Consider the following 14,079-nt stretch of genomic DNA (forward strand, 5'->3'; position numbering starts at 1 on the left):
TTCATTGCTGGCCTCTCTCCCCCACCTCTCTGGGTTTAAACAAGTGCATTGCTCCAGCAAGAAGGTCTCTTCATCTTGTGGAGTGGTATCAAGTGTGCCCTGCCTCTGCTGTTCTTTTTATGTTCCCCAAGTTACTTGTATGGAAAACCTTAAAAAAAGACAGGAGGAAGGAGTTAAAATGCTGGGGATTTGGGGCTGGCCATGTTAAACCAATTAGAAACTGCTTTCTCTTAGTTTGTCATGTCTGCTGTCACTGTTGTGCGAGGAGTCAAGCCTTTATTTTGGGGAAAAAAGCCACCATGGGACTTCGGTGACTGCCCAAAATATTTGGGTTTTTCATTGATGTTTTATTAGCTGATTCCATTAATGGAATAACGAGAGAGTAAATCAACAGGCAGCTATATGCAGCATATTAGTAGATAAGCTAAGTAATCACTTAGATTATTTGTTCTGTTTGGCTCTTGAAAATGACTGCATTCCTTAAAGGTAGCACAAGTAATTTGACATGTTTTATCATTTGCCATTGACAGTACTAAACTTAAACTCTTCAAACAGCTATTTTTAATTTTAAAAAAGCATGTCCAATTAAATTGCCATAATTGATGTATTTGAGTAGTAAGTTCCAAAGAAAAGACCACGCTGTCTATATTTGGGATTCGTAGTTTATGTCAGAATGTAAAATCTCAATTAGAATATGTAAGTGCACAGGGCTGGCAATTATTGAGCCATGTCCTTAATTTAAAAATACTGTGAATTCCATGATACTGCTGCCACTGTAAATATCCCTGATGTCATCAAGTTCTCTCTTTGAAGTTTCTCCAGATTCACGTTTTCCTAGTCCATATAGACCTTTAGTTTGAAGTAAAATTCTGATGTGCAATAGCACATCTACTTAAAACTTGGGCAAAGAAAATCTTGTTCTAATTTTTCTACTGATATTTCATTGCTCTTATAATCTCTTTCCAGCAATTTCTGGTTTTGCATCCACAATTTTCCAGCATCCCTAAAATCACACTCATCGTGTTTTACATCTTGAAGGAATGTGTAGAATTTAGCAAGATAAAGCAGTGTAATCTCTGTTCTAATTCAGCAATTTAAAATGCAGAATAACAAACTCCATTTTTTTGTGTACTCAGTCCAGTACAACTTTAAAAAAGCCAGCAATATGATCCTGAACCAGGTCTGTACTTACAGTTTAGTTTTAATGCCTACACAAACTCTTACATTTGGAGTATATGACTGGATGAGTCTGATGGCTCTTTTGCTTCCCTGAATACACCATTACTCTGGGCAGAGGACCGAGCTCATGAGCCTTTCTCTCACATCCATCCAAAATGGGATTTGAAAACATTGTTAGTTCAATCATCTCTGTTTGTTTTGGTTTTTGTTTTGTTAAACAAATATAAAGGTCGGTCTAGTAGTGTATGTCTCCTCTGATTTTGTTCCTTTGTAGAAAGAAGACATTCCCATATTGCAAGCAATTCTTTCTATCAGCAACAAATTCTTCCTTGCTCCTTTCACTGTTCCCCTCTCTTTTCTCCAGCTTCCTCACAATCTTACCTGTTCTATTGCTGTTGTGGTTTTTACCTGGAAAGGAAGAAATGGTCTTGGCAGATGCTACAGCCTTGTTTAGCCTGTGCGACTATGGCTGCATAACAGACATCTTGAGGTGTTGGGAGGGATGTGTGGTTCTGCACCTGCCTTAGCAATTTGCCTGATTCCTCCATTCCACTTGGACTAGAACATGGTGAAATCTTGAGGGCACGGTAGCAGGATTGGTCATTCTCCTTTACTATGTCTCATTGTGCTTGACTACAGCTTTCTAAACACAGAGCAGCTTTAAAGATCAGTTTAGTTAGCTGGCCTTTCTTAATCTATGTTTGCAGCTTTTAATGTGCTTAAGCAATATGGTTTGGAAGACCTCACATTTTAAGTGGTGTCCTGAAGCCTGAAAGTGTCAAATCATGGCATTATCATATTTGTGATTGTCTATTCTGCCATTGCACTGCTTTGGTAAAAAGATTGTAATGCTGAGCACCCCTGAGTCATGAGCAGCTTTTTCACTGATAATGCCCATTCTGTCCCTTATAGCCCTATAGGTTAGATTTTTGGCCAAGGGCAGAGTAGAGGGCTTTAAAATTCAGGTGTACTTGACTGAGAATTCCTAGAAGACTTAGGTAGCATTAAGTGCTCTGGAAGATATTAATATTCCAGGACAAGAGGCACTAAAAGGAAATGATAGACCAGCTAGACTGTCCTGCCAGAACAGTATTTCTCGGTTTGGGCCACTTACAGTGTATGCAGCCTTTGTGTTTAATAAGATGAAAATAATTTGTCAGCCCAATTGGATTTTAGTCTGGAGATTCTCCAACAGGTTCCAATTCCATAGATTTTTCTCGTGAAGTAATTAGCTCACTGGGGGTGCTTCTGCAGTGTTTGTGCCCCTTTCCCAGTTCTTGAATGTCATCAAATATAAGCCATGGTCTCCATGGAGAATGCCAATTCCTATCTGGACATTTCAATTGCTAGAGATAAAATAATAGATGACCCAAGTCACACCCTTTATTGACTACACCTGCCTCCAGGGTGATGTGATGGCCACTGTCATGGGACTGTGTCCTCCAAATACTGCAGAACTGATCTGTCTGAGGCCCTTGGTTCATTTTAACCACCACAGCTCAGAGCTTACACTCTGGGGTGGAAGATCCATCATAGTTCCTTTTGACCCAGACTCCATGGATGCTTTTTCTCATGGCCTTTTGTTTTTGTGGCAGAATTTTTGTTGTGGATTCTGGGCTTTTCTTCATGTTTTCTCTCAGACAGATGGAGCAGTGACCAACTTCTTGCTGATTGTGACTTGTAACATTAAGCTTGGCTTGGAAGTAATCAGCCTATTTTTCCTTTTTCAGTTATAAACATTTTGAGTATTTAGAAATCCTCTTAAGTGGACTGATGGAGTTAGCAGCTTCTACCAGAGTGTTTCAGATTAGTGGCAGATGCCCAAAGCTTTTCTTGTGGCATTTGGCAGTTTCAGGAAAGTGTTATAACTTTCATCATCTACTTTTGCCAAATGGCTCAAATGGTTCTAGTTGCCAGGAAGATAAAAATCAGCAGTCTGGAATATTCTTTGATCTGTGTTTTTTCTGGATATGGAATGGAACAAATGGAGCATTATCCACTGTGCTTGAGAGATTCCTGCCTGTTGGTTTCTTTGCTATGTGGGTTTGTTTTGTTTTCTTGCCGTGCATTTCAAAATTAAATTGCTGGGGTTTTTTTATTCAGTCTGCAGACAACACATCTTTCATTCTGTTCTCACTGCTGTTCAGAATGAATGTAAATTAAATACAAATTAGGATGTGTGTGTGTATCTATTTTTGTATGTAGCCAGAAGATGCTCTTCCTTCTAGGGTATAATAATTTTGTCGTTCAAATATACTTTAATAATCTTCAACATATTCTTTTTAATTCTTGTCTAGTTCTAATTTTTTAAGGATTCCTCAGTTATGTGATTTTTAAAAACTCATCATAAAAAAACTTTTATTTCCCTTTTTTGCAACATTTTTTTTCTTACATCTGTTTATTGTTTTCCCTAAAATGACTAGTGGATGCATCACACTTGCTATTCCCCATGTGTTAGCAATTTTGTCCATAGTTGTGGATCAAAGATGGGACAGAAACAAGAGTGGTGGGGACTTCTGTTGTTTAGGGGTCTTTTTTGTGTTGTGGGGTTTCTTCCCCTCTAGCTTTAATATATGGACCTGATAAATGAGGCCTTTTTTATTTCTCCTTCCATTTTAGACTTCATTTACATTAGAATCTGCTTTAATATATTTCAAGAAAGAGTAAAACCCCTGTAAATTGTAGCAATTGGCTTGAAACTCACCCAGTAGTTGTCTGATTTTGGTTTTATTTTCTGGGGGAAGAAGAATGAGGCAAGTAACTCTTCTATTTTTGTGATTTATCTACAATTTAAGTGTTTGGTTTTTAGAAAACATCATCAGTTCAAGGAATGTGCTGCCAGTTAATTAAAGAAATATGACTCTACTTCTTTCCTAATTTATAGTTCCTTCTTCTGTCCAAAACAAAGCAGCAGAATAGGCAGAATCAGTGACATAGGTAAGAACAACAGTCTGGGATTCTTGTCCTTCATGTAATACTGCCAAAGGCACTTTGGAAACCTTCAGGGCTTCCTTTGGGCTTGGGGACCCTGACTATGTTTTATTTTTCTCATTGGTGAAGTATTGTAAACTCACAGAGTATACATATCTCATGAGGAGCTCATTTAGATTATGTCTGATGCTGTGCTGGTGATTTATCAGCTGGTTTTGTTTGTTACCCTGGAAGGTGGCTCAGAAGTGTGAGGAGGCAGTGGCTCCTAGCAGCACATGTTGTCCCTGCAGGAAGGATCGCATGCAGAGTAGGGATAGAAGGGGAAGGGTGTACAGTGGAAAGGAGGGAAACTTGATTCATTTGGATCTATCACTTCATGCAATCAATCGGATTGGAAAGGACCTCTGGGTTTATTGAGTGCAATCCATGACCAAACACCCCCTTGTCAACCAGACCACAGCAGTGAGTTCCATGTCCAGTCTTTCCTTAAACAGGGCAACCCATTCCTATGTCTAATCACTCTTTCTGGAAGAAGTTCTTCTGATGTCCAACTTAAACTTCCCTTGGTGTAGCTTGGGACTATTTCCTCTTATCCTGTTGCTGGCAGTCTGGGACAAGAGACTGACCTCCACATGGCTACAGCCTCTTTTCATGGAAATGTAGAGTGGTAGTGACCCCTGAGCCTCCATTTCTCCAGGCTGAACACCTCCAGCTTCCTCAGGCACTTCTCATAAAACTTGTGCTCCAGACCCTTCAGCGGCTCTGTTGCCCTTCTCTGGACTCACTCCAGCACCTCAGTGTTCTTCCTGAATTGAGGGGCCAAGAATTGGACTATCACTAAACTATTTAAATTCTGATGTGATCTACCTTGAATTTTTTGGTCCTCTGAGCTATTAGAACTTGTCTTCATCTTAGTAGAGTTTGAGGATACCCTGGGATGAAGAACATAGACACCACCTTACACCTGCCCTTGGACTGGGTCAAACTGGCTGCTGACTTTTGCCTTGGTGATAAGAGGGTTTTTTTGTTTTGGTTTTTTTTTTTTTTTTTTTTTTTTTTTTTTTTTTTAAAAAAAAGTTAATTTCTTATGAAAGCATTCCTTTTGATCCTTTTTCTTGTGGTAGTATAATGCAATAAGCATCTGCCACTGCATACTATAGCACCTAACTCTTGTAATAAGTTCCTGGCTTAAGTCTGTGATATTATATGAATTCTGCTACATTCTGTTTGTTTATGGATGGTTTTGCCAAGGTATTTGGTTGCAAACTTCCACTGATCTATGTAAGTTTAATATCACCTCTATTATAAATGGTGAAAAAGTGTAGGCTCACTCAGCCTGTCGTGCTTGCTCTACCTGGCTCATTTTCTACTCTGGTTCATGGCAGAGACAAGGCTGGGTCCACAGGTTAATGGTTGTTCTCAGTGGGTCGTCTTTACCTCTTCACTCGGACTCATGCTCCCTTTATTTTCTGGGACAAATTTGAATTAATACCTTTTTGAAATGAATAAATTCAAAAGACCTTTTCGTTCCCCAATGTTCTCTGAAAGTTCAGGCAGACTGCTCTCTCTCAGTTGCACTCAGATCCTGGTGGATGTATTTTTCATATCAGCATAGCAGCTGGAGTGGCATGTTTTAAAAGCAAAGAACAGCAGATGGGAATTCAGCAGAGAAGGTTTGGGTCTCTTTTTGGTTTTTTTTGTGACCATTCATCACCCCAGGTCAAACCCCAGAATAGACTGAAGCCAAGGTAAAGAAGATAGATGGAATTTTTTTGATAGTATCTTAGTAAAGTTAAGATTGGCTTGAGAGATTTAACTTGTATTTTTATGGGTAAAAGCATGTTTTAATGCTTCAGATTTCTGCTTTTTCTCTTCTTTAAAAAACAAAAAAATGCAAAAGCAATTCCTAGTACTGGTAAAGTGCCTATAGGTCATGTTAAAAATTCCAGATATAAGGTAATGTAATTTCTGAAGTGAATAGAACTAATGTGTATGTGCACATTGCTTATGTATGCACTCTTTATACCACTTGCCTTAATCCTATTCTTTGGTAATGGCTTGCCAACCAACAAGGAGGAAAATCAAACAACTCTGAAATATAAATTGAAAGCATGTGTTGTGTTACAGGGTAGTGCAGTAGCTTTAAAAACCTTTAGCACACCCCCAAAGACAAACATTAAAAAACTGAGATGTGTGGAAATGAACAAAGGCTCAAAGTAACAAATGTAAGTGTCTTGTTCTGATAAAGATGGTAATTGTAGTTCATATTTTAGAGTTCACATGCCTGGGAGATGGTGAGCACTTCATGGTACGATACAAGAATTTGGGTTCTCTAGGAGTTTTGGGGGAGTTGCTGAGAAGAAGAGTGACTGAGAAAATAAAAAAGTGAGGAGGCCGAGAGTAGGTAGGAAGCTGTGAATTGGAGGAGAAAGTAGACCAAGGGTTTAAGCAGGTAAATGTTGCCAGATTTTGTCAAGGACAATGCTCTGTCTTTTGTGTTTGTGGAGATGGAAGTTTAGAGAGGTGGGAAAAATGTAAACTTGCAAATTTAAAGGCACTCAACGAGTCATCTGCTGTTTGTAAGTGGGAATTTAAAGTGATGTTTTGGCCAAGAAAAGGTCACAAAGAGACAGGGAAAGAAGTATCTCTTCATGGTAAAACATAAAGAAAATAATAGGAGGATTTACTTGAAAAATAGTGCAACTTCTTTAGCTTTCTGCTTGTCATGCCTCTGCCCGTGAATTTATGTTGTCTGGGCTTGGAAGTATTGTTTAAGAGCTGTTTTGGTTTTATCCTTTTAACCAAACACCATGCAAAGGTTCTGCTACTGTCAAGGGGTATCGGAAAGACACTTCAAGAATGGCATAGCTCAGTGTGTAGATCTTAAGAAGCTCCCCAAAGTCTCCTTACCCTCTTCTGAGGCTGTACAGCTGCTTAGGAGAATATTCCGAAGGAATATTTTGAACTTACTCTCTTTTTGTGGATATAGAGCTCAGAACAGTGCAGAACTGTCTTCTGAAAATCCCTTCATTCTCTCCTTAATATCGCAACTTTTAGGTCCTAAGAATTTGCTGTCTTTTCCTTTTTACTCCCTCTTAGGTTTTCTATCTTTCTACTCTTCATCTCTTGCCTCTCTTCCATGCTTTAAAACCTTAGTACCTTAGTATGTCATATACGTGGGCTTTGCCAAATTTGCCTGTATGTGAAATGATGTTTTAAACTTCCACCAAGCCTGTAGAAAACCTACAAACTAATGACCAGGGAAGTTTTTAGGAGGAGTAGAGGGGGGAAAAAAGTGAGAGGATGTTCTTCTGAGCTTTGGTACATGCAGTTGTTGTGTTTTGTACAGTGCAGTTTTCTACAAAACTGCCGCTTTGTAGAAAAGATGCAGAACTTTGTTTGTCTCTTGAAGCATCTTTGAGCACAGTTTGATGTGTCTGCTTCCAATACCTGCTCTAGCATTTCTCAGGTTATGGTTTCTTCCTGTTACTAGCTACTCCAGGATTATATGTTACACTAAGTCTCACTTCTTTCCTTGTCTTGACAGCTGCAAATCAAAAAGAGCCCTTGACTCCTAATTTTAAAGTGAAAGAGGAGCCTAAGGATGAAGAAGCTGGAAGTTCAGCCGTGTCTCAGCCCAGCTATATGTTCAGCCAAGAATCTGAAGCCTCAGCTCCAAACGTCCCTGAAGAGAAACTCAAGCCACAAGAACCACAGGCAAATGTGATGAGGCAGGACATGTCAGTAAAGGCAGCATCTGAGCTCCTCATGAAGCTCTCAGGTAGATATTTCATTTAATAATATTGAATTTCTGGTTTCTTCTTCTTTTTTTTTTTCTTTTTTTTTTTTTTTTTTGCATGCTAGCAGGGTTGCCTTGCAAGAAGGTAGGTTCAGCTTTAGTAGTAAGCCAAAGAACAATTGAAAAGGCCTGTCTACAAAGTGTCATGTACATGAAACATCTCTGTTTGGTCTGTAGCCACACTATCTAATGAGCTCTGCTCTGATTTTCAAATTATTGACTATGCAATAAGTCAAAAGAAATGATGCCTAAAGCTTTTAGGTGCTGTAATTTTTAAAATGTACAAAACCATATTAATACCAATTTATTCACATTTGTCACTTGATTAACATCACAAGATCGTTTCTGTTCTTTACTGTACCTGACATAGCTTTATAAAATATGACCTTAAAAGCTTTTTCTTTCTGACAATACATTGTACTCAAAATTACAAAATACACTGTTTAAAAAATTGTGTAAACTGAGCCAGCTTTCTGCATTTAGCAGACCACTTGAACTTGCTTACATTGCCTCCATGATAGATTCTTCTGCCAGACAAGTAGACAGTGTACACACATAGGTAGTGTTAAAGCTGGAGGGAGTCAAATAAAAATATATGTTCTGCTAATTATAATTTGTCTACCTGTCTGAATCGAGGTTTAAGAGAAAGGGTTGAATTCTTCCCACTGGGATCAGGTTAAGTGAATGATGAAAAGGCTTTGAAATTCTAACAGACCAATTTTTAGGACCAAGGCATGAAAGTCAGTCTGGCAGACTGTGTTTTGTGCTTCTGCACCTAAACTGGATCTGATAGATTTTAAGTCTTTTCCAAAACTGGACAAGACATTTTTTTCATTGTGCCAAAGTCATGCAAGAAGTGCTGGTGGGAATGCTTGCAAGTTTAGTAACTTCTGAGATCCCTGTCAAACCTACCTGAAACCAGTTGCCTTCATTGGACACTGTCAAACGAGAATTTGAGCTCAAATTTGTACCTGGAAGACTTGAGCTGACTAGGATCTCCCCCGTAAAACATGTAATTAATTCACGCCTGTTCATGCCTCCACACTTTAGTTTGCAGAAGAATTTGAATCACTGATTTGCAAGCCTTCCATGTTATTGGGGCAAAAAGTGTTTCCCAAGTACAAAGCTGACCAGAGCACTAGTTTCCAGATTTTTTCTCAGACTCCCAAATACAAAACACTTGGTTATTGGTGTAATTCACAGTTGCTGCTGGTAACTAGTTTGAGTGGGGTGTTTTTTTGACAAAACTTTGCAGCCTAATGAACGCTAAGATGTGACTATTTTTCTTGGTGCATATAAATTTATGTAACTATTTTTATGAAGAAAGAGCTCCATAATTTAATGTTTTGTCACGTACTTCAGAGCCTCAAGGGTTCTGGATTGTCAGTCTGGAGTTTAGCACTGGCAGACTGTTTAGATAAATCCATTGCTGCCTATTATGTTAGAATGTTTGTGCCTTAAATACCTGTTTATGTGAGAGAAATCCAGCGTGTATTAAATCTTGGTCAAGTCTGCAGCTTCTGTTGGGACCTCCCAGGCTTTAAAGGCTGCAGTAAGAAATACACCACTGTAACATTTCTCTTACAAGCTCTTAGGGACTGAGCAGTTTTTGCTGACAGTGGTCTTTTTGGCTAATCTGCAGATTAGGAGGTGAAGAGTGACTTGGATTTATGGAGTTGGTGTTGCTGCCATTGGTATTCCCACATCAGCCGGGGTGGGGCTACACCCAGTTGGTTGAACTTGCACTTCCCTGAATTACCATCTAAGGCAGAAACTAGAGAGGAAAACACTGAGATATAGTTTAATGTAGGACAACTACAAAAGGAAAATCTTAAGATGATTAGCCTCTTTAGTGGTTTATTATGGGGTTTTTTGCATCTTTACTTTATCTGGTCAAATATTCCCATATCACTGTTGACTTCGCAACCTACCGTAAGCAATTTTGCAGCCTGGCTTTGGTGACTTAGAACTTATTTAAATAATTAAGCCACTTCTTCATGGAATCATAGAAGGTGATGCCTTAAGTTTTAGCTTTCATATTATCCAGGTTCTGTACTGCTTTAGTATGTAAATCTGAACTTCATATAAAGTGTTAGCAAGTTTTCCTCATAGTTTAGTTAGACAGAACAATCCTTTTCCAGCCCAAGGAGAACCAAGGACACCTTTACAGCTTCAGGCCCAAAAAGTATAAACAACAGCAAATTGAGGAGAGCAATCTGGGTGGATGGAACTTCATAACCTGAAGCTGTAATTGGACAATTAACCCCAATATGTAAATGGACCAAAACTTATAAAAGTGTGGAAAAGTGTGACCCATTGTTCTTCTTGGGTGTGGCCTTGGCTAGGCTCTTGTACTGCCCAAGGTATATCCTTTGAAGGCTTTTTAATAAATATCTACTTTATTCCTTTAACACTGTCTAGCATCTGTTCTAGGTAGCGTATCAAGGGATCTTAAAGACGACAGAATTATTTAGGCTGGAAAAGACCACCAAAGTCATTGACTCCAGCTGTTGACTGAATACCGTCTTGTCCTGGGCCACAGCACTGAGTGCCACGTCCAGTCATTTCTTCAACACTTCCAGAGATGGGGACTTCACCACCACCCTGGGCAGCCTGTTCCAATGCCGGGAACTCTTTCTGCGAAACAATTCTTCCTGATGTCCAGCCTGACCCTCCCCTGGTGCAGCTTGAGGCAGTTCCCTCTTGTCCTGTGGCTGGTTGCTTGGGAGAAGAGACTTCCCTAGCTCCAACCTCCTTTCAGGTTACTGTAGAGAGCAATCATCTGGTTCCAAACCCCTTGCCATGGGCAGGGACATCTTCCACTAGAAGATCTTACTCAGAGCCTCATGCAATGTGGCCTTGACCACTCCTAGGGACGAGATATCCCCATTCCTTCCTGAGCCGCCTCTTGAAATTAAAAGGAAAACAAGAACAAGCTTCCTCCTTTTTTCATGGTACTGGAAAGAAAAAAAAAATTGAAAGAAGTATATCTTGATGTTGTGCTCTCTGTGGGAAATCCTCAGTCAAGTGCTCTTGTTAGATTTGATTATTTTATAATTGGGTTTAAGTCAACTCCTTCCAGATTCTCTATATGCTTGGTAAGGACTGAATGGATTGTGTTCTTGCTTTGTTATTTTCACTTTCTTCTGTGTAATACTAATCACCAAAACTTGCATCACATACAAATTCAGGAAGGAATTTTCAATATAACAGTGTTGTGCTTTCTGCATTCCTGACATATGTGCTACTGTTATCCTCTGAGCAAGAATATTCCTGATTGTTTCAGCCTCATGGATGGAAGCCACTTGGGATTTGGGCATAGACCTTACTATCTCCTTCCATGTGAAGGATAAACCGGTTTATTTTTTTTGCTGGGAAATCTCTTTTCCCAAACAGAGGTGCTGTGTTGCCAGCTCTTAGCTGTACAGGGTAGTGGAAGGCTTTTCCAGCTCTGGAGCCTGGTTTGGTCTGGTGCATACTGTAGGGTAGGTTTACTCCAAACCACCAGCCCTTTGTCAGCCACTCAGAAATTACTCTAGAGATAGGAAAAGTTAGAAGAATAAACATCTTTTCCTGTTGTGAAACATTAAAAGAACATTTGTTAGCTGCCATTGTAGAAGCAGATGGAAAGAAACAAGAGAAAATCATACACAGCTATTTTAGTTCTACAAGACAACTCTCTTTCAAGCTGAAGGGTTTTTCAGATCCCTGTTTTTAGCAACATGACCAGAGTTTGGGATCAGGCCCTTACCCCACACATTACTTTGGTGAAATTGGACCTTTTACAGCAGTTCTTTCTCTCTCATGTTCCCCTGGGATTCAGGTCTTCTATTCCACAGTTCATAGATTTGATACCTACTCAAACCTCTTCCGAAGGATTTTCCAGGCTCAGAGGACTTGTGTCTCGTGGGCATGTCTGGGCAGAACCCATTTCTAGCCAAAACTTCCGAACAATCAAGCTGCTATTTCAGAATAAATCAAATGCCTATTTGAAAGAAATGGTGTTTGGAAGTTAACAGGTAGTTTGAGCAGATTTTCAACCTCCATTCTACAGAAGAAAATAAAATTACCCCTGTGATCTGTATGAATGCACACAGGTGAGCTGAGAATTCTGTCCATTGCTAAGTCTTGACTGAGGCTAGATCCACTGTTAGCAAACATATTTGAGGAGACAGTGGATTGCTCTCATCTTTGTTTGGAAGGGTGCCAGCCCTGCAAGATTTTAAATTCCCATAAAATATTGCATAAAATCAGTTAGAACAAATGGGAGTAATATGTTTCAAATACACCTCTTTTTTACCTTTTTACCAGTTCTCTTTCATGGAAATGCTAATTTATTTCTCAAAATGTTTAATTAAGTGGTGCCTTCAATGATTCCTGGTCAGTTTTATGCACTCAGTCTTGTAAATTGAAAGGTAGGTTTCAGAGGAGACTGAAATTAAAAATAAATATTTGCATTTACATGCCAATGTTAGAGCTAAAAAACTCATTTTCTGCTGAAATAGTCATGCTGCTGATATGTTTGGGGCATTTATTAGCTTTTAGAAGCATACAATATTTTGGCTTCTTGTTCAAAAATTATTGTATTGGGGAAGGAATATAAAATCTGTCCCAAGTATTAGTACTTTAAAAGTAATGTTTTACCCAGGGACATCAGTATGTCCTTGTCTTTTCTAGAAATGTTGTCTGAATCACATTTGCCTTTATTTCAGATGTATCCTTTTTTTTGAAATGTGTTCAGTTTGCATATAACTCAGATTGTTTTTTTCCTCTCTTTTTTCTGTGGGTCAACTCCCCATGTATTGCATATCTCCTTGTTAGCCCAAGCAAGTGCATGGCATTTGTACTATTTGGTTCCTTTGGATTTTTTTGTTCTTCAATCCTCAGGTCACACAGTTTTTTTGTAATACACCAGTACCAACAAAGTGTCTTAATTTGGGATTATCAGCACATGCAATTAGTGCAGACTTACTCAGCACACAAAGTGAGGTGCTGCCTACAATTGAGTCCTAAAGCGTTCCTGATTAACTCCATTTATTATCACTTAATTATTATATGATAGTTCCTCTGTTGGAAAGCCTGGTTATTACAGGGGAGGAGTGTGATAGGTTTTTTGACTTTTTTTTTTGATTAAGCCTTTATCCACTTAAAAATGTTTATGATAATTTCATATTTCATGCTTTGTAGTTATTTTTTTACACTGTATCATGCATTTAATTGAAATCACATTGACCAGAACAACTATTTAAAAAGAGTAAAACAAGGAGAAAGGAATGATAGTACAATTCTAGCATAAGGTAAAGGTCAGAACTAATCTTGCTGCATATTTCTTTTCCACAACATTGTGGACTGCTCTGGGAAGTGCCTGTGTGGAGTTAGGCTGCTGTCTTTGTAGATCCCTGTTGCCAGTACCTCGTGAGAGTCCCTGCACCTGGATTGATTGCAGGAGAGCTGTCAAGGCTTTCATCCCTGCTTAGAAACCCTTGATAACAGGCAGAGAAGGGAAAATACAGGGAAGTCTTTTGTTCCTTGGGGCTTCTGTTGGAGCCCCGAACGTAAGTGGGGAACTGTATGATCTGAAATAAGACTTTCTTTATGGGAAGTAAAAAACTGGCAAAGTATGGCAAGTCACATTCCCAGATTAAACCCTGCCAAGTGGGTTTTGTTTGGCCTTGTTTTGTTTTTTTATTTTAACCAGGTTCTTCAAGTAGGGTCTTGCAGGTAAGCACCATCATCCTGCCATTTAAATGGAAGGGGCAGCAGATGTCTATCTCAACTCTAATTAGTCTATGGCTTTAATTTGCTCCTTTATTTTTCCTTGGATCACATTTCTGTGAAGCAGCTTGTAGTTGGAAAATTCTGTAACACGGGAGTTCGGAGGTTCCACTTTAATAAATATGAGCTATTTCATGACTTTTTTTTTAATGCAGGATCCTGTTACATTGATTCATTGACATTGTCTTATATAAAACAGCAGTTTGAAAAAACTACTAGCAAAATAAAGCATCAAGCACAGCGCCCTAGGGAACGTCAGATGTTCCTTGTTGTGTCTCTGTAGCAGAACCTTCAGGGCTCGCCAACTGTTCCTTACCTCTGAGGTTTTATTTAAGCTGTTTTAGGGCATGTTTATTTCTAGCAAATCAGAACAATTAGCATAACAAAACGCCTGA

General features: G+C 39.1%; 1 protein-coding gene across 2 annotated transcripts in view; it reads left to right on the plus strand.

The window, feature by feature from the left end:
• The window catches only part of ZNF827 (zinc finger protein 827), a 96,999-nt gene that overhangs the window by 43,625 nt on the left and 39,295 nt on the right, over positions 1-14,079 (plus strand). For both annotated transcript variants that reach the window (XR_014590060.1, XM_083861018.1), the window contains one exon: positions 7,658-7,891. Coding sequence is in view for 1 of the 2 variants with exons in the window: in XM_083861018.1 (XP_083717144.1) it covers positions 7,658-7,891 (234 nt within the window). In the remaining variant the exon portion in view is untranslated. The remainder of the gene's footprint in view (positions 1-7,657; positions 7,892-14,079) is intronic.

This window comes from Zosterops lateralis (genome assembly GCF_965231275.1).
Source record: "Zosterops lateralis genome assembly, chromosome: 5".
Taxonomy (NCBI): domain Eukaryota; kingdom Metazoa; phylum Chordata; class Aves; order Passeriformes; family Zosteropidae; genus Zosterops; species Zosterops lateralis.